At 36.5% G+C, this 20,441-nt stretch overlaps 1 protein-coding gene across 1 annotated transcript; it reads left to right on the top strand.

Annotated features, from left to right (window-relative positions):
• The first annotated feature begins 771 nt into the window (after positions 1-771).
• On the top strand, positions 772-19,550 carry RHBDD1 (rhomboid domain containing 1). Its single transcript, XM_088528511.1, has 6 exons — positions 772-1,301; positions 3,313-3,445; positions 9,631-9,719; positions 10,545-10,595; positions 10,934-11,053; positions 19,280-19,550. Exons 1-6 carry the CDS (start codon positions 869-871, stop codon positions 19,393-19,395), a joined length of 942 nt encoding a protein of 313 aa, XP_088384637.1. The 5' UTR covers positions 772-868; the 3' UTR covers positions 19,396-19,550.
• The last annotated feature ends 891 nt before the right edge of the window (positions 19,551-20,441 follow it).

Raw genomic sequence — 20,441 nt, forward strand, 5'->3', positions numbered from 1 at the left:
GAATGTTTAGTTCAGACATTTATCTTGAGTAGGTGACAAGAAATGTGGACACGTGGCAGTCTAGATGTAAGACAAATGTCTATTTCAAATCTGTTCTGGAAACTTGCACACTTTGAAGTGTGTGGTAAGTTTTTAAAAAGCAAATGGAATAAGTGCTTCATTGTTTCAAGTCTCATTAGCCTTTTAATAAACCGAGTAGAGGCTGAGGAAAAATGTTCAGGCAGTTGAAAGCACTATATGTTTAAAATGAACTGCGTTCCAGAAGGCTCTCAGATAACCAGTTTGTTTTCTTTCTTATACTTTTTCCCTTTCTAATGGAACACATAATGTGTCTTGGCTAACAACGTTGATTGCTTCCAATAATCAGAATGGCTTATAACACATAGCATTGCTGTAATCCTGGTGAAGCATTCCCATTCATCCCTGTTGTCTGACTGCTGTACAGACACGGACCGCATCAGGGTTCCTTTTCCTACGTGCATAATCTTTTATACATAAAGATTTTTATTTGTGCAGAATATGTGTTATTCTGTATAAATCTTTTATTTGTATCTCATATAAATTAAGAATTGCAATAATCTGCTGATTTTTTTTTTATTCTGATTAAGGAAGATGCATGTCTCAAATGTTTAGTAAATTTGGCAAATTGTCTCAAATGTTTAGAGAATTTAGAGAAGTTTTAACTATGGTTTAAAAAAAAGTATTGCTGAATTTGAAAATGCCCGTCATTAATCATTACTAAAGAATATGCATATATAGTAATGCCTTTATCTCTTATTTTCTTTCAGAATTTGCTGAACTTAGATGGTTTTGAATTCAAAGAGAAGACTAGAAATAAACAACAAGTTTCTTTGAGTAAGAAGTGACAATGCAGCGAAGGCAGAGAGGAATCAGTGCGGGATTGCTTTTGCTGTTCTATGAAATTTCTCGAGTTGGATTTCAGAACATTCCTCCTGTTACACTTGGGACACTTGCACTGAATGTTATTCTCTTTTTGAATCCCCTGGGTCCACTGTCTGAAGTGTGCATCAGTGTAAATGAAAGCTTCTACAGAAAAAATTGGTGGCGTTTGCTGCTTTCTACTGTCCACCATGCAGATGACTGGCATTTATATTTTAACATGGTTTCCATGCTTTGGAAAGGGATAATGTTGGAAAGAAAGCTTGGAAGCGCTTGGCTTGCATATATAATTGCAGTATTCTCAGTGCTCATTGGAGTTGTTTATATGGTTTTGGAATATGCACTTGCAGAACTACTGGATGACCCTACATATAAAATGATTTGTGCTGTGGGTTTTTCAGGTAAGACATGTAGTTGATGCAATTTGCTTAGGTAAAATTAATATTTTTAGTTACTATATAGTCAGTATATTACTGTTGAATATAGAAAATGTATTCATCCAGGCAGATCTGAATATTCCAAGCTTGGAAATATGCAGCCTACATGTACGTGCATTGGACCGTTATTCAAGCAGTAGACTAAGGCAACTTCAACAAAACAAGTATCCATAGTTGATGTTTATAAACCTCCAACATCCTCCCATATAAACATTCCTCGAGTTGCGGGGAGTGGTGTATGTATGGAACAGCTGTTGAACAAGTAAAAAAGGAGTATTTTCCTGGTGATAACTCCTCCTTTTGAGAGTCACTCCGCATCTGTGTTTATGAACCCTGTACTTTTGCAGCTTTCAAGAGCCTAAGGATGCCTGGATACTTCTTTTTTTTTTTCTTGTTTTTACAGTTCGATGAAACAGACCTGTTTGTTGTTTCTCAGGGAAACCTGTCAGAACACCTGGCCTAAATGGTTCCAATGACACTTGCACCTAAAATATTTGAAGCTGAATATACAAGGTTTTGGTGAGCCAAGGATGGATTGGTAGAGACAATTGCTAAACGACACTTGAGAAATTCAGTATTCTTTCCTTTGTTAAATTTGTAGTTTCTAAACCAAGTACAGTTTTATCAGTAACAAATAACAAAAGTTTGCATGAGACAGTGTGTTTATTTGAGCACGCTTAAGATTACAGAATCACAGAATGGTTAAGGTTGGAAGGGACCTCTAGAGATCATCTAGTCCAACCCCCCTGCTCCAGCAGGGACACCTGGAGCACATGGCACAGGGTGGCATCCAGGTGGGTTTGGAAGATCTCTAGAGAAGGAGACTCCACAACCTCTCTGGGCAGCCTGTTCCAGGGCTCTGTCACCCTCACAGCAGAGAAATTCTTCCTCATATGGAGGTGGAACTTCCTGTGTTTCAACTTAACCCATTACCCATCGTCCTGTCACTGGTCACCACAGAGAAGAGCCTAGCCCCATTCTCCCTACAATCACCCCTCAGGTACTTGAACATGTTAATTAAATCTCCTCTCAGTGTCTTTTCTCCAGACTAAACAGGCCCAGCTCGTTTAGTCTTTCCTCATAAAGATTAGGGATGATCATAGAATGAGAATCTCTCCGTCCCTGTGTGTGTTAAGGAGTTTGCTAGCTCTTGAGTTTTCTATGGTGTTGGAAGCTAGGGGGGGGGGAGGCGGGGAGAAGCCTTTTTCATGTGTTTAGTAATATATCTATATCGTGATCCATTCAGCTATTTTTCCTGAATCAAATCTTTTACTTGCCATTTTGCAGATTTTTTTTTCAAGCAGTTGTTCTCAGTTTCCTCTTGAGAGGAACCTTTTCAAAAACATTTTGAAAGTTCAAGTAAAATCTGTGAACTCATTCTGTCATATCAGCTGTTGCTTACATGTTAAAACAGTTGTATTCAATTAGTAACAAATGGTTATTTATTGTGATTAAAGGTGATTTATGTGGCTTTTTTTGTTGCAGAAAGAGTGATTCTGGAGTATATGTAAGGTGATTTTTCCATTAATTCAGGGTTCTTGATTCTGCTCTTTAGTAGACTCAGCACTAATGCATCACTTTGTCTTGTTTTCAGTCATGGCTTTTCTCAATTCACGAAGTGTTTTCTGATACTTAATAATTAGTACAGCTGCACCTTCCATTTTAAAATTATGTTTGTATTGTTTTGAATACCTCAATAGCTGCAGTGAATGGGTATATGAAAAGTAACTTACATATTTGCATAGCATAGCCAATTCTAAGTTGTATTTTTTTTGTTGTTGCTGTTTTATTTTTTTAAGGCATTGAACGGTATCACTGAAAAGCAGCTTACGGCTGTTCTGGCATGTAACAGTATGCTTCCTGGTGTTGTGAAACTGCATGGTTCTATGGTTTTAGTTGTTTGAGTCATTTTTATTTCTTTATTACTCGGACCCAAATGCTTGTCTCTTGATGTGATTTGTTCTTTTGTTTACAGGAGTCTTGTTTGCTCTCAAAGTTCTTAACAATCATTACAATCCAGGAAGATTCAGCAGTGTCCTTGGAATGCAGATATCTAATAAATATGCTTGCTGGGTGGAGCTGGTGGCAATTCATTTAATTTCCCCAGGGTAAGTGCATTTAATATTTCAAAGATAGTAGAAGAGATCTGGGGTATCTGAAGTTGTTTGAAAACTTATTTTGGGTAGTACCTGCCTGCCATCCAAAATGATTATTGAGACTACAGTTAAGTATTGAGGATACAGGGTGCTTTTTTGCCCTCAGCATCTTCTAGTGTGACCATGTTTCAAAATGAAAGAAATGGAATGCTCTGCTTGTGAAAGATAATGAGGGCTGCTGGGCAAGGAAAAGGGACATATGCGTTCAGCAATACAAGCTAACCTGAAACTTTGCTTTGTATTTCTCTTTGCTTTGTATTTCTCTCATAGTCCCAAATGTCCGTTTGTTCCAATCACTCCTCTAGCATAAGATAGAACTATTATCCAGATACTGCCATTTCTTTTCTTCTTTTTCCTCAATTTCATTGCCTTGCACTATTGCTGAGTCCACTGTTCCATTTTCCTTGGTGCTCAGTTCTGCCAGCACAATTCCCCCAGTTCCCCCAAGCCCCTTCAGATTAGTGCCTGCCTTTTCTTTGACAGCTGATTTTTGGAATTGTAGTTGCAAGTCAATAGTTTGTGGTTTATAATATTTTAGAACTGTTAGCTGTACTGGAGGATGGATGTGAAATCAAACTACCAAACTTAGTTTGTAGATTTGATGGCTTTATTTCTCTATCAAACCACAATTTACAAACATATTTTCCTACTTTTCAGGAAGGTTATAAAAGGAGAGAGGGAGTGAGACTGAGATATTCCTCATGAAATACTATTACATAAATAGATGAAAAATTTCCTTTTCTAGGAAAAGGAGAAGAAAGTTCAATTATTACCTATTCTAAATACTACTCATACTGTTTTCATGACTTACTACCTGACTGGCTACAGCAAGGCATCCCAAATTAAATAACAGAACTGCAGTACTGAAGTACTCGCTGCTCCAAACAGAAATTTGAGCTGAGGTCTTTTATGTTATACTACTGTCATAGAAAACCAAAGTTTTCAGCATTAAATACATTCTTCTGCAAAACATAAACTGTCATTTTAGCCAAAAATGGTTGTTTGATGGTGTATATTTAATAATCCTACTTGTCTTCTTATTAGTAAGTAGTGAAAGAACATTGTCTGTAATAAAACCTCATATGCTCATCTTGTACCATACCCAATTCATGGAAAAACAATGAGGGTAGTGATTGTGTGTTGTTGTTTGTTTCAGTTATATTACTACAGGAATGTCATTGATGGAGTAAAAATTGTATGGAAGGTGTAGAACTAATGTCAATAACTTTCACAATTTGAGTGGGAGCTTACATTGCTACTTGGACTAAAGAACCTCTGGACTGTTGCATGCCATCCTGATATTAAGGGCAATTTCACAGCACTTAAATGATAAGGTGGATGATAGAAAACAAGGAGTAGTTTCTAGAAGTTCAAGTCCCAGAACACAGTGTGTTTAATTAGTAACTGCCTCCAAATGAACCATAACAATTGTAGCACTCAGAGCAATGCAGTTTGCCTGCTCAGGGCATGTTGTAGTATTTGAAGTGTCAGATTAAATGGTGTTGCTTTGTAGGTCAGGTTGCGTAAATTAGCTTTGCGTAGGTGAGAGGTGGAAGACTGGGGCAGAATTCTGTCTGGTCAGAAGGACGTAGGTTCAGCTTGGGCCTGCCTTAGAAGATATTTGTATCACAGGATCATCAGAGAATCTATAAGCAATGAAGGATTCAAAACTAATATGGAGGGTACTGAAATTTAGATTTATATGCTAGGTGAAATTTAGGGTTTTACTGTTTTTTTTTTCTTTTTCATTTTATGCTTTTGTTATGGGGAAATTTTAAGTCACATTTAATTTCTTTCTACCCCTGCTCTTCCAAGAAGTGAGGAGATTGGGATGTCACCCTTTTATAGCAATCCTTGGGATGAAATCTTTCCCTGGAAAGAGACTTGTTTAGAAAAGTTATCTTCTAATCTCTGTGCCCATTCCAGAACTGTGCATGTACTATTTACGTCTTCTATTTGGTATGCAGGTGCTTGACCTGTGTTCATTACTAAAGAAAACGTTAATCTTTAAGGTTGTTTCTATATTACCTCATTTTTTTTTATCAAACTGACAAAGAAGGCACTGCTGGATTAGGAACTCAACCTCATGGTTATTATGGTTATTTTCAGGCTTTTTTTTTTTTTTTTTTTTCCCCCCAAAAGTTAAGAGTAAGAAAGGATGAGAATCATGGGAGAGTGAAAAGTTACAAATGAAGAGGAATAGAGGATCTTATTTTTCCAGCAGTTCAGAGCATTGATGTTTCATATTGTGACTGTCCAGACTTGATCACTTCACAGGTGATTGGGGTAGCGAGACTTCAAGATGGCACTTGGAAATGAGTCATTCAGTTATAATTTACAGTGTATCAATAATGAAAATCAATTTCTTCATTTCACATGGTTTCCACGAATCTACAGGATCTCAAAATATCTGAACAAAAAATAGTCAAAACATCAAACTTCATCAGTAAGAATACTGAGATTTTCATTTAAGAGTTATTTATATAAACATATTTTGACAAATCTGGTTCTAAATTTTGATTTCCTTCCCAGTCCCAACCCTGGTTCTGTTTCTGGTGTGAATACTTTTTTTTTTTTTTTTTTTTTTTTTTTTAAGCTCTAATATTGAAACACTTGTGAGACCTTTTGTTATGCATGTGTTTTCCTACTTAGTTGACTTTTTAATTGCTCGTTGCTTAATGTTTAGGGAGATCACTGACCATCACTGGTTATCAGTCATATTTACTGTTGAAGAGTTTTATTGATGAGTTGTCTTGCTGTGTTGATATGGGTAGAATTCATGGATTTTAAATCAGCAAGTCTCACAGAGGGAGAATACAAGTGGTCCTTCTGCTGTAACATCTTGACTGTTACAGCTGTTTGAATCAATGAATTGGCTTATTCTTGCTTGACAAACACTTCTGTCGCTTTGACTAAAGATTTCCTGACATCCCTTACCTGAAGTACTAGCTTGTTTTCACAGTAATGTCACAGTATTGAAAGCTGCAACAGCAGTGTAATTTGGGCTTGGAGGCACTTAAGCATGATATGTCCTTCACATTCTTGGTTTAGTTGTAAGCCATCGTTTGACCTCATGATAAGAATTAAAGAGCAGATCAAATTCATGTATCTTTAAGTTTTAAGCCCCGTGTTTGTTAATTACAGGAGCAGATCAGTAATTTTAATGTATTGTTGAGAAACCAATATTTATCTGGTGGCCATCACTGCACTAATGTTCTTCTTTAATACCAGTCCTGTTTCTTAGAAATCATTAGGTCATTGCAATTCATCAGGAGAATATTGTCAGATAAACACTCTCGTTTGATAACAGATTCACAGAATAAGCAAGCAGGGAGATCTTGTTACAGTGGCTGGAGCTAGTAAATGTGCCCAAGAGGCGGCTATTTAGAGCCCGCTGGAGGGATCCTGGAACCCTTCGTGAGTTATTTTTGGAAATGAAGCAAATCAGTTCTGGTAATTTGAAAAGGGCAAGTGATGGTGCCTCTTGGAATGAGGAGGGAGCCCAAGAGTTGTAGACCAGGTGAGCTGCTTACTCCTCTCTTCTTCTATGAAGCAATTGAAGTGTAGTAGGAACTAAAAGGCATTTCAAGAAAGATCAGGGTAAACCAGCTTGGTTCCTTCCTGTAACACTGGAAAAGGCTTTGTGGCTTGTAAGAAAACTAAAGATGCCACCTGCTTTACTTTTAGCCAGACTTTGAGCCCAATGTTCTCAAGGGGACCTAGAATAGTGTGCAAGAGGATGGGTTGCGATGCACAACTGGTTAGAAAAAAATGTACTCAGCAGGGGTTTTGTTGTTTTTGTTTTTGTTTTTTTCCTAGTGATGTGTGGAATGCCTCTTACGGGACTCTCTTATGGGATAAATAGTCAGGAAACATTTTCCAGTCTTTTATTATTCTGTCAGATCTAGCATTTAAAAAGAAGCAAAAGCTCAGTTCCCAATTTATTACAAAATACCTGGAATTAGAAAAGTTGCTAGTAAAAGAAACGATGGCATTTTCCTGTATAGGTCTGGTTAAAATGGGTTCTATGTTGTTTGTGGGTTTTTTTTTTTTTGGGGTTTTTTTTGTTCTTTTCTTCCCCTTATGTGATCACTTGATTTATTTTAATTTGTGTTCAGTGAGAGTAAATTAACTACATTGCCTACTTTCCAAGCAAGATTTAATTTTATAGCAAAGGGTGTAAATTGTAGGTGACTACCTGCTTAATTTAATTTGGAAATTAACTGTGTGTATAAATAAACACATGAATTTTATCTCATTGTCTCACCATTTATCATTTTTCAAAATAAATAGCTCCAGAGTCTTGCACTGTGTTGCTTTGTTATTACTGATTTGTTTAGCGAATGTGTGCTCTCTAGCAGAGCCTTGGAGTAGAAGATGTATCACAACATAGGGGGGAAATTTGATATAGATTGTCAAATATTATACTCATTTCGTACATGTCAGTAGTATTGTATGAGTGTGTGTGTCTGAATCTTATTTTTCGCTTAGAATACTCTATTTAGACATTTTAATTGTTTATTTCTACTCTTCTAATATAACTTTTTTTTACTAAAAATTAATAGCAGATATCTATGGCTCGCTTGATAATATAGCTTGGGCACCTATTATGCTAAACTGTTCAATAGTCATCAAATAGAAATTTTTGCTTTGCTGAAGACTTCTTAAAACTGGATGTTTCTGCTTGTTTATATTGCACTCAGCATTTTTTTTCACCTTGATTTTTGCATTTTGTGGAACGGTGATAGGCTCAGGTAAGCCCGAATGAGCATGAATGTGCTGTAAAATGCTTCCAGGAATGTAGGTAAATAAATAATCTAATGTTGGTATTTTTTTAGAGTAATGTTTTTTAAAATATTTAATATTTTCCATAATAGGTATCACACTTTTCAAAACAGGCAAAGATGTATTTTTTGCAACAGGGAATCTGAAATTAATTCCTTATAAATAGTTTATTTTACCACCTACTTTTTACCTATAACTTTTCCCTGCATTTACTCCTCCCTCTTAAATTTTGCTGGTAACTTGTGGAAGAGAACTGCAGTTTTACACAGCTGAGTACCAGAGCATGGTTCAGTAGATGGCAAAAGACTGAATTTAGAGTTGATTTTCATCTCCCTCTAGTGGCACATATATGTTCCCTTATATTCCTACCAATGGCATCTGTAAGTTGTATTGACATGAGTATGTGGAGCATCATTACCGTGTCTGTGTGGCTGTCTTGGATTTCTGACCAGAACTTGGGCTTTTTTTGTTGTCGTTGTTTGCTTGCTTTTTAAAGTCATGATTAGATCTATTCTTTATTTAGACAAGGGTTTTATTTCTGCTTTACAAAGTAGGGGAAAAATGGGTTACTTGAATTTTGACAGCAAGTAAAAATCCAGTAGACTAAGTTATTTATAATCACATATGCTAGTAAATATTAAAAAGTATATTAGCTTCTCGAACATTATAACTTTTTTAAACTTCATAATAGAGAAGCAATTTAAAGCATTTACTTTAGATGCTTTGACGTGAGCAACATTCTGTCCTTTGGACAGCTAAAACACTCTGTGCTCATTGATTTTCAGTTGCTTGAGGATAGCTGTTGGATGTTTTTCTGTAACTCTGTATCCCCACTACTTTTAGAGAAGTCAGAGGAAGAAAACTTGGCACCTTAGCCCACATTCTTCTGACCATGTTGGATATTTCTAGGAAGCATAAAATGGCAAAATTAAAACTTTCACAAGAAACACTGAAGTGTTCTTCTATACTAGCTATATACATAGCTATAAGATTAACTTTATGGCTCAGACTTTAATGTGGTGAAGCTGCAGTTCTCAGATGCAGCCTAGAGGTGGATCTTGCTGCTTTTCCTCAAGATAAGCATGCTAAAAAGTGCAGAGGGTTTTGTAAACTGCCCAGGTAGATCATTTCAAGTAAGTGATGCTTTAAAATTAGAAGTCAGCAAGTGTGTATGTCAGAGCAGAAATTAACAAACCTTTGAATTCCCCACTGTCTTTGCAGACAAGTTCGTTCTGTGTGCTTGGTCTCAGTCCAGTAACTCAGGAAGCTTCTGGTTTACAACAAAATTTGCAGTCCCCTACTAAAAAAAAAGCCACCTTTCTATTACTCACAGCTTTTTTCCTTTCTCTTAGGACTTCCTTTGCTGGGCATTTGGCAGGGATTCTTGTTGGACTGATGTATACCATGGGACCTCTGAAAAAGATCATGAAAGCCTGTGCAGGTATATAGCTGGTTCCATTTGTGATATTTATTTTATTTTTTTATTTGAATAATTTTTTTATTTTTTATTTTTTTATTTTATTTTATTTTTTAAATTGAATAAATCTAACTAGAAAAATCCAGGCACTTAGGTGATTGATGGTATGTTTTTATTAAACAGAATGCAAAAGAAAAGCTTTCTTTAACATGAATGATAACCAATAAGTGTGTTCTCCAGGCGTTTGCGCTTGGAGGAATAAGTTCTACTGTACTTTAAAAATGTATATTTAAAGTTCAGGTAGAGTTCAGGTAAAATGGTATTGAAATATGTAACTTTTCACAAAGTGCAGTAAACGCATGAAAATATACCAGAGGACAGTATGTTACTATGTTACTTTTTACTACTTGTATCCATTTTAGTGGAAGCTCCTATCGTTTGGGAAAGGCTTTTTTCATCATTTACCAGCACAAAAAGAGTGTAGTGTTATTATAGTCTTTAGTTTTCTCAAGGTATAACTTCACTTCAGAAATTTTTCTGGATATGTTTTAGAGAACATATTTTAGGTTGTTTTTGCATTTTTCTACTCTGCATGGATATATTGTTTTATTTATTTATTTATTGTTTTATTATTGCATGCTAATATTAAGTCTGGAGCCAAATACAAGCTTACCGATGTTACATACACTCACCAATGGAAAAAACAAGTCTATAGATGTTCATAGTTTCATATTTGTATCATATCAAACAAACATTCTGAAAGAAACAACACTTTAAACTTTATTTTCTCTTTTTAAATGGACAATATGATTATTTTAATAATGCATGCATAATTCTTCTTATATTTAGGTGTTTTTTCTTCATCCACCTACCCTACTCGTCAGAGAGACCACTATTCGCGTAAGTGCCCTCAGTTACCTAAAAGCTTATTTCCACTTTAAAAACCAGTGAGACCACTTTTACTAGTGTTGAAAAACCTATGTAAGTTTTTACATAGTTTTTACATAATTAATTGGAAAAATGATGACCTAAGGTCTTTGGTCCACCTTTCTGTTGTTGATCACTCTCCTGGACTGTTTTTGTGAATTAGAAAATTGTCATATATATTTGGAACTTCTAACCTTGTTTCCTTCTAAAATTAGAATAAAATAAATTATGAAAGAAAACTAGTATGAGGATAATATCTTGTTTCACCATGTCCCAGTGAGTAGCAACAGTTGTTTATTCCAATTTTACAGAGTATTACAATCATCCAGGTTATGAGTACAGCACACCGAGGAACTATGATGTTTATACAGGTGGACTTACTGAAGAGGAGCAGCTTGAAAGGGCAGTGCTAAACAGTCTTAATGAAAGAGGTAGGAATCACATAGTATTTGTATTTTTTAATTATGATTAATAGTGAGAGGGGAGTTAAAAAGAAAATGCATTGTTCATGACTTGTTTCCAATATTTTGAAAATTTTCTCTTCAGAAAAAGAATTGAGGAAAATTTCCTGGTACAATTTTTAAGAACACCATGTAAGGATGCTGTATCATTCCCTTTGTGAAAAGTGCAGTTATTAATAATTGCTTGCTTATGTTGTTAATACTACACAGAAATCCTTTTCCTAAGAAAAAAAAAAAGCTAAGTAAATTAAGCTACCGCACCATAATCTCTTATAATACTCTAAACGTTAATATAAAACAATATAATAGAAAAGTTGGTATGTTACCGATACTAACACTATCTCTGCCTAATTTTGCTTTTTCACATATTTAACTGAGGAGCAGTATACTGGCTGCTTACTCTTCATATTGTCCTTTTTCACCTAAGAGAAAGCTTATACTCTGGGCTTTAGTTGACTGGCCTGAAAAAAAGAAATTAAGAACAGAAAATTACTGAATTTGACTGAAGTTTGATAGCTGGTTTAGTATTACTCATTGGGATGTATTTTATCTTTTCTTAGTGTGAGTGAAGTCTAAAGGGGATAAAATACTTTGTAGACAAAACTTGTCAGATTCTGAAAACTGAGGGAAAGCTTATTGGAACTTAACAGCACATTATTAGAGCACTATTATGTCACACAAATCTTTTAAAATATATTTAGATGATTTTAAAAGAGCAAAAATTAAAATTATTTACATTCTCTGGTATAAAGACTGAAAAAAATGAATAAATAGAATAAATTAAAAAAAAAAATCTCTTGCATGCCAATATGAATTCTTTTGGGAATTTGGCCAAAGACCTTTCTAACTAATTTGATATTTCTTTTCAATTTGTTGAAACTATAACATTTAATCTTAATATAATAACTAGATAATTAGCAGTGTCACTTCCATTCTTTTTCATTTTCTTGTGTGTGTATGTGTGTTTTGTTTTTTGGGTTTTTTTGTTGTTGTTGTTTTTAAAATTCCTGAGTGCAAGGAAGCATTCATCAAGGTGAAGAGATAAATGCCCCTACTCATAACTGCCCGTGTTTCCATTTCAATGCATCATTCATAAATCTCTACCCAAAACTTGCACTAACTTGCAGCACTATTGCTTTCAAGCTTTTATAACAAAGAACATGTTGCCTTGACTGAGAGATATTTCCAAAAGGCAGATAGATACCAAGTATCAAATTCAGTTTATTAGCATATTCTTTGATCTTTTTTCTTTCTCGCTCTCAGCAGTGTATCTCTTCCTTGATTTTGCCTTTGTCACATTTAATTTTCTAGTTCATAAACTGGCCTTTTAAACCAATTAGAACCTCTTAGTAAATGAATAAAAATGCTAATAGTTGCAAAGTTAAAGTAGCGCTAGAATTATTAGCTAGTTATCTCTGTAGCAGTATTGCTCAGTAAGAACCTGACACTGTGCCTGCAATAGCTGATTTTAGTCTTACTATTCACCTTCTCAGCAAAGGTGTTAGCAAGAAATGTTTTTTAAAAAAAGGTAGAATATGGCCTAGGAAATACCATGCTGTAGAGAATGTTTTTCAAAAGCCGTGCAATTGTTGCATTATCAAATCTCCAATGACATTCTTTGATTGTTTCTGCCACAGGAGCAGTAGTTTAGGAAGTAGGATTGGGTGGGAAGCTGCTTTGATGCCGTGCCTCCGTTTTTGTATGTCAGCTAGCTGTGTTCCCTGTGTAGGTCACATAGGGATCTTAAATCAAAAAATATGTTCTAGATAGCTCTTTCTGAAATGCTGGAGTAGGTATCCTCTGAGCTCTGTCCTCACTTGACCATTAAAATGGCACTGCCTCATCTAGATCAGTGTTTTGAAAATGCTAGTTTTAAATTTATCTCTTTCCATCTCCGTGTTACCAAAAATGTGCTCTATATGAGTATTTTATTATGAATTTTTAAATCTTTATTACCACAGTGCCCACTTGGTTCAGATACTGAAATGCAGCTATTAAAAGCAGCTTCAGGCAGTTGTGCTTGGTTTGAAAACAGACATCAAGGTGCTTGATTTAGTTTTGGTCAGTGTTGGTACTATATTTAAGGTATTAGATTGCATAAAGATTTCTATAGGATGAATATAGTCAGGGGAGATTCATTCCTCCTTTATTTGCACTGTTCCTACCAGTGCTGCCCATCTTTCTTCAGTTCTTCTGTCTTTAGGGCTGTTAATATGTGTGAATCCACGTGCTTTAAAAATTGGCCCTCTCAGGGAGGCCCAACTTGCCCTGGAGAGTAGAGCTTGGAGGAGGACATTTCCTCAGGTGTCTGGAGGAGGGGTTGTCAGGGAAAGCTTTTGATGGATGAACCCACAGTCTGGCAGATGTGCTAACTGCTGCTATGAGCTTCAGTAGGTTGCATCGTCTTGTGCCTTTCCTGCTTCGCCTCCTCCTGACCATTACTGAGAGCCCTCTGTGCCTCCTCTTCCTCCTGTCTTTGAAGCATACTTTGTGTATGAAATAAAACTGGTTCAGATTTATTACAGCACTGTGTTCTGTTAAAAGATCATTACCAGGAACTTTTTAAAGTTGCTAATGCAGATAAAAGGGATTTGGTGTTCACCATGTGTCTCTTCAGGGAGGGGGAAAGAAAAAAAAGACAAGACACAGTTAAGTTCAGCTCGCTGTTACAGACAACATTCCCTAAGTTTTCAGACTTGCTTGGCTGCATCTTTCTTGAGTTGTTATGTATTATAGGGATAAAAACACAGACACCGTTAATTTAAAAGTATGTCTCCATTCTGCTTGAATTATACCATGATTGCACACTTTCAAAGTTGTGAAAATAGGCAGCACTGAAATGTTGTGGCACACACATGTCGAGAAGGGTTTAGCCTGTGCATGGTTACAGAGCCGTGGTCTGGCACCCTGGCACAGCTGCCTTTTAAGGCTCCTCTGCTCTGTGCTTTTGTCCCAGTGCTGCTTGCTCAGTTGTCCCGGGCACTGCACTGCGCTGACATTGCTCCTCTCCATGTTTAACCTTCTCGAGGTTATGACACACTTTTACAGTGTGTCCTATGATTAATTCCTTCCATCAAACCCTTGGGAGAATGTCATGTATTCTTGAGAACGCTGCCCGAATGAGGGGTTAACTTTTTTAATCTTTAGGCAAGAAGTCGGCAGTGACATATTTGTTCTTACATTCTGATTATTTATGATATGAAGTTCATCTTTTGCTCCAAAGGTTTTTATCAGATAGGAGCTCTAACAATCATTAATTTTGTTTGTGTTTTGAGACGTATATGACGCTGACCAAAGTATTTATGGACGACACCATGCTAAAATTTATGCAGAATGCTGCCTTTTTTTTTCTTGTCACTTCCGAAATACACAAACACTTTTGAAGGCTTTGCCACTACAGCTTTTTTTGGATAGTTTCCTTCTTGCTAAAGTTTCAGCTTCCAAAGAAAATAAAAATAGGAAGAAAACACTTTAAAAGTTGAAAAAAATATCTCTGACTGCAGCTAGGAATATTTTTTTACATTCACACTAGATTTATTAGAAAAACATGGTTTGCATATGGAGATAGACTCTGTTCTTGGTATTTTGATCCAAGATCCAAGTGATGCAAATAGGAATCTTTTCATTGACTTCAGTGATCTCTGGATCAGGCTGCTAATTCAAAAGATTATTTTCGCCCCCCCCTGGTAACTTGACCTCTTTTTTTTTTTTTTTAAAAAAAAAAAAAAAAGGAACAAATGTTGTTCCTTCCACAGTGGGTTTGGCAGGGTCACCTTGCTGCAGAACAGGCAGTTCTGCTTAACAGCTGTGGGCATAATTAGAAGAAGCTGTGTGTGGGCTACATAAAAGCACTCGCCCGCGCGCTGGAGAAAGTGGTAGTTGCTGTGGAGAGGCTCCAGTCTGGATTGGTGTCTCTGTCTATCCATCTGGGTTTCTTATTTTTGGCATTGGGAAGGGGATTTTGTTTGGAGTTTCTTTATTGTTATACCTCTCTGTTAGGCCTGCAGAAACACACCAAGTAAACATGAACTGTTTTTCTAAATGTGATTTTTAAACTTATTAAAATATTATGAATTTTTTTGTAGTAAACTGAAATTGTTAATAATCATCTCCAAACTAAGATCAGTGAATATTCTTAACCTTGGATTTATCCATTGGTTGACTTATTTTAACTCTAGCAATTTTTTAGTTAGATTAATTCTAAGACTGGAAATCCTTTACACTTCCTTAATTCTTTGTTTTCCGCCAGGAGTCCATAGCTTGTGTTTGTGTTTCAAGTACCATGTACATTCCTCGCTAGCCTGTGTCTGCAGCAGTAGTAGGTTATGCACCAAAAGGATATATGGGACAATTCTGTCTTTCATATTCAGTCTCATGTGTCTGTGCAGTCTTGTAGACAGACATGAGCAAGCTCTGTCTGCCCTGAAAGCGGCTGGATGGGGTCCAGCTCTGATCAAAAAGTCTTAGTTCTGTTAGTTCAGGCAGATTTTTGCTAATGCAGTTGCAGGTACATTTAGCAAACCTGAAGTACGGACAGATTTGATCATGTCTGCAAAGGGTTTGCTAGACATCCTAGCAGCAGTTACATATTTTAATTATGGTTGGGAGTATTGCAAGATGGTTCTGAATATGAATTCTGCTCTTGTTAAACTCTTCAGAGTTTAATCTGTAAACTACAGGGGTTTATCTGTTCATGATGCTTGCCTCAAATTGAAATGTTATAGCCTCAAATTCATAGATGATATCCATAAGATGTTACATGCAAACATTAGTAGTGGTTTACAGTTAAGGAATTAAGCAACAGGAAGGTATGATTTTTTTAAAAAATCAAACTTTAGTAGGACCTGAATTAGATCTTACGTATATGTCATAGCATTGTGAATGAATAAGAATAGTATCTAGCACTTGTATATTAGCACATTTCTTCCTTCAATAGAACTTGCTGTTGTGATTTCTGGATGGTGGAGACATTTTTTTGAGGAAGATCTGTGGCACTCAAGTCAGAAGCAAAATCTTCACTAACTCATTAAATGTCACATTTCCACCCGAGTGCTTTCAGAGGAAAATATTTTTCTATATTTTTTTCACGTAGGAACTGATTTCCTTCACCTTTAGAGGCCTGCTGTTTCCACCAGACAAGTGATGAATTGGTGTTGCTGATGTTCTTAGTTTTTCACCTCTTTCTGTCTTCTTTTCTAGGCCATGCACCTAGTAACTGTATTTTAATGCTTGATATGCTGAGAATGTGTGAAAAAGATCTGGGAAAAAGAGCCTTGAACTGATTGCTATTAGAGTAAAAAGCCCAAGAGAAGAGTGTAGCACACGTGCAAGGACAGCCTTGTTTTGAGAATGCTTATGCTAAAAATACTAGACACATTTTACTTATTATCAAGACAGGCAAAACTTAGCGGCTTGTTTTGTAGACAGCAGGATGTGTAGCTGTTCAGCTGCAGCATTAAAACATTGGTTATTCAGCTGCTCTTTTCAGAGCAAACATTCTGCTATAAATATTATACATAATGGCAAATATAAGCTCTGAACTTAGGACTGGATTATTATTATCAAAAAATACCTATCTATCTAAAAATCTTAGCTATCTACATATCTATCTATCTATTCCAGTGGCTTTCACTTTGCTTTCCTTTTGATGAAACCTGATGTGACAGAGAAACTGCTAGATGCTGGCAAGTAATCCCTGGGTTTCAGACCAGCCAGACAATAAACAACTCTCTAATATTCAGTGCAGCAGCTTCTGTAGAGCCCATCTGTTTCAAAATAACCCTAATTCTGCTTACAGCGCGGAATGCCTCATTGGCTGGAGCTTGTCCTAATTTCCGTGGCAGCCCGTGCGGCCACGGTGCCATCTGCTGGGTGACGGAGCCTTGTCACGGGAGGCACCTTCCCCTGCGAGCCGCGGATGGGCTCAGGTCTCACGTCGTTATAAGTTACATTAGTGGCTATTAAATTGTTCCCCAAAGCTCTCTCCAAATAGCTTAAAGCAGTTTGCTGCTCTCTAGCTTCTTTGCTTTTCAGTACGGGGTACTTTCCTGATAGTCTTCCAAAATGACATTTCAAATCTTGGAACTGTTTGAAAAAGATGAAGTCTAAGCCTAGACGGGATCAAGTGATGCCCACACAGTTTCTCCTCCATGTCTGACATGCCTTTTGACTGGAATTAGTTGTTTGTGAATCTGGCCTTTCCGGGCGCAGACTGTGGTGTTGAGGTGATGCAGTGCTCTGATCTCTGAAAAGCTGCAGTGGGATCTCCTGCTATTTGATCACTGCCTTCAATTCTATGTATTTTAGCTTCCCTCAGATATGGAGGAACTATTTTTCCCTGACACACTCTCTCTCCATATATATATATATATATATATAATATATATTTTTCTTCCTGCAGTGCTGAAAAGATTGTGTCTTTTTCTGCATAGAAAGTAGTTGTGACAAATTACTATTTCTGCATATTTTGTTTAAGTATGTTATTTTATTAACATTTCTATTGTATTAAAAATGAAAGATGTTAGGGAACTATTTTGGGTAAGAAGATTATTTAAATACATACATAAATATATATGAATACATATATTCAAACCCTTGCATTCAGACAGTTCTTCATTTTGCATTTTTGATGTACAAATACATATTTTCTTGAAGATCACCATAAAGCTTTTCAAATACATCAAGAGTCTTTTCTTACTGGGTCAATATATAATGGAGCAATTTATTTTTTAAAAACATTTTCTACTTTTCTTACAAGTGATGAACATACTAGGCATCTTACTATCACATGCTATTCTGCAATGGAAAGTGTGCTTACAGGTAGGGCAAGAGGTGCTGACAATATCCAGGGGTTTTGCACAGTGTTGGTCACATAGTGGCATGGCATTTTCAGAGGATCGAGGAACAGCCTGCATGCATTCCAGTTTTGCGTTTAGCCAGTTGAGACACAGGGACAAGCTGAAGATAAAATACCAAACGCACACGCACATTAAATTCACTTTCTGCATGCTAATATGAATTTGTAAAGATCCTCTTAAATGGTGCATCTCATCTGATAAACACTCAGGTTAATATTCCCATCTACTATTATCTGAGCAGTTACTTATCTCGAGGCATTTTCGAACTTCGAAGAGTTTAAGTTCTCTGCAAGTAAAGAAGAAAATGTGATATAGATGTTCTAATGTTTTACAGAAACTTGCATTTGTTGGTGAGTACTCTGTGAGTACAGCCGCTTGTAATTGGTTCAGAAAGTAACAGGGATGTTTGGAACCAGGACTTTCACTGATGGTGCAACATAAATAGACCTTACTCTATTCAGTGCAATTTCTGTTACAAGACACAGCTGTAATTAAAGTCTGTCTTGAAAATGAGCATACTAGTATGATACTTGCTTTTTGTTTCCAAATTCATACTGCTAACTTAAATAAGGTCCCGAGATGCATGTTTAATGCAAGATACTACCAAGTCTGAAATGATATTGTTAAAGCTAGTTTATTTATCCTTATTACTGCACATAAGCTTGGAAGGCAGCCTCACATCTTTGTCTCCCGAGTCCCCCCAGGGTGTGGGAGGCTGAGGCCGTGAGTAACCACAGCCTCTGCTCCTTACTTTGCTCTATGCCTTGGATGTGAGTTCTGGATTCACAGTTGCTGAAATGGTTCTTTTTCTCTCGTGCAGTGCCAGGAGAGACTACCCAGGACAGAGAACTGTCAGCCTTGCTGTGTGCTATTTCTGCTCAAATTATTTTACTTACAGTTTTTCTCCAGCTGAACTGCCACGTGTATTTTATTTCTTAATTGCTTGCTGTCAACTAAAAAGGAATTTTATGTACATCTGGTATGGGTCACCACATCTTGGACAGCAATACTAACAGCTAATTCCAAAGCTCATTTTTCCAGGAGAAACTACTGAGAACATCTAAAAAGTATAACCTAGAATTTAAGAAGTAGGGATTGTGGGGATTGTGAAAAATGTGAACTTCTAAGGAAATATATACTTGACTTATTTGGCTTGTTTGTTTTTTGTTTTTGTTTTTTTTGGGGGGGATGTTTTTGTAAGAACAGTTGCTGTGGACTCTGATTGTCCTAAACAATTGGAGTTGGAAACATTCAACTCTGTGTTAGCATGTTTTGCTGATCTGTGAATTTGCCCATATTAAAGAACAAAATAGCAATTGTTTTTCATCGTGTCTTGCAGATTTTGGTGGATCAACACATAACGTGCGGCGACCCTATGGATTTTGGCTTCCATCTGAGCAGCTTTCAGAAGAGGAAATGAGAAGGCAAAGGCTTCGTAGGTTTGAGAGACGGTGAAATTAGCAGGTGTTGATGAAAATTCCAAAGTGCCCTTCAGAATTACCAAAATATTTATAGGATTATTCATTTGTAATGATTTGTATGCTACCAGTTGCAAAACTGCAAAATATGCTGGGGTTTTGGAGAGTTCAGACTCAATTAGCGCTTGTATCAGAAGGATGAGATGGGAGGATCAAACTGTGATGTTTACATTTTTCAGTCTTGATGCACGGGAGAATATGGGAGAAGGCTGCTAGGTGGACGGATGGCTTTGCACGCGCTCTGCTCGCTCGTGCTCTCTTTCTTTTGTGTAGTTGGAAGAATTCCTTGGCTTTTTGACTGCTCACATTCTCAGTCAGGTTTTCTTCATCACTTACAAAACCATTATATTTATGTCTTTAATAGTTTTAAACTACGTAAATCTTACTTGCAAACTTTATCTGTACATGATGACTTATGCTTTGGGATTGGCATGTGAAATGTCATTTTAAAAGATTGCATTGATAGCAGCCTATAGGCTTGAGCTTTCTAGCAGCCTTACAAGCTGTGTAGAGAAAGAAAAATGCAGCTATAGTTAGCGTAAGAAATTATTCAATATCACCTTGGGTAGTGCAGTCTTCCTTAGATCTTGTCATTTTCACCTAGAGATTATATGTGACTTATCGCTACTTATAATTTCCTAAAGCCAGTCTTTGTTTAAATCCAAAAATACTTTCCTTTATAGATTTAAAATAACTTTCCTAGAACTTATATGGAAAGGGAAATGGATGATGTGCCATGTAAAGAATGTATTTATTTAATAATTTAAACCTTTAAAAATCATCTATTTCTTTCTTAAAAGGCTGTATATTCTACAGGCTTCGGAAATTGTATCATGTACGTGTTGTTCATGCAGCTTTAGAAGTGTTACTGTTCCTGTACCTGTATTTCATCTGAGGTCCAGTAGGAGCTGGAAGCGGTAGCAGACTTGTGGAGATCTTGCATGGTGGAGATACAGGGCACGGTGAGTTCTCTGTTTCCGGAAGGCGTTTCCCTGGGCACCCGGCTGGAGCCTCGAGAGCTCA

Source organism: Tinamus guttatus, unplaced genomic scaffold, assembly GCF_059628265.1.
Source record: "Tinamus guttatus ecotype Peru unplaced genomic scaffold, ASM5962826v1 Tinamus_guttatus_pri_ptg000311l, whole genome shotgun sequence".
NCBI lineage: Eukaryota > Metazoa > Chordata > Aves > Tinamiformes > Tinamidae > Tinamus > Tinamus guttatus.

Bases quoted from the DNA above. Each gene is read 5' to 3' on its own strand.
- RHBDD1 (XM_088528511.1), top strand. From the start codon at position 869: ATGCAGCGAAGGCAGAGAGGAATCAGTGCGGGATTGCTTTTGCTGTTC. The intron at 9,720-10,544 runs GTATATAGCTGG...TCTTATATTTAG, and splicing joins GATCATGAAAGCCTGTGCAG to GTGTTTTTTCTTCATCCACC. The intron at 11,054-19,279 runs GTAGGAATCACA...CGTGTCTTGCAG, and splicing joins AAACAGTCTTAATGAAAGAG to ATTTTGGTGGATCAACACAT.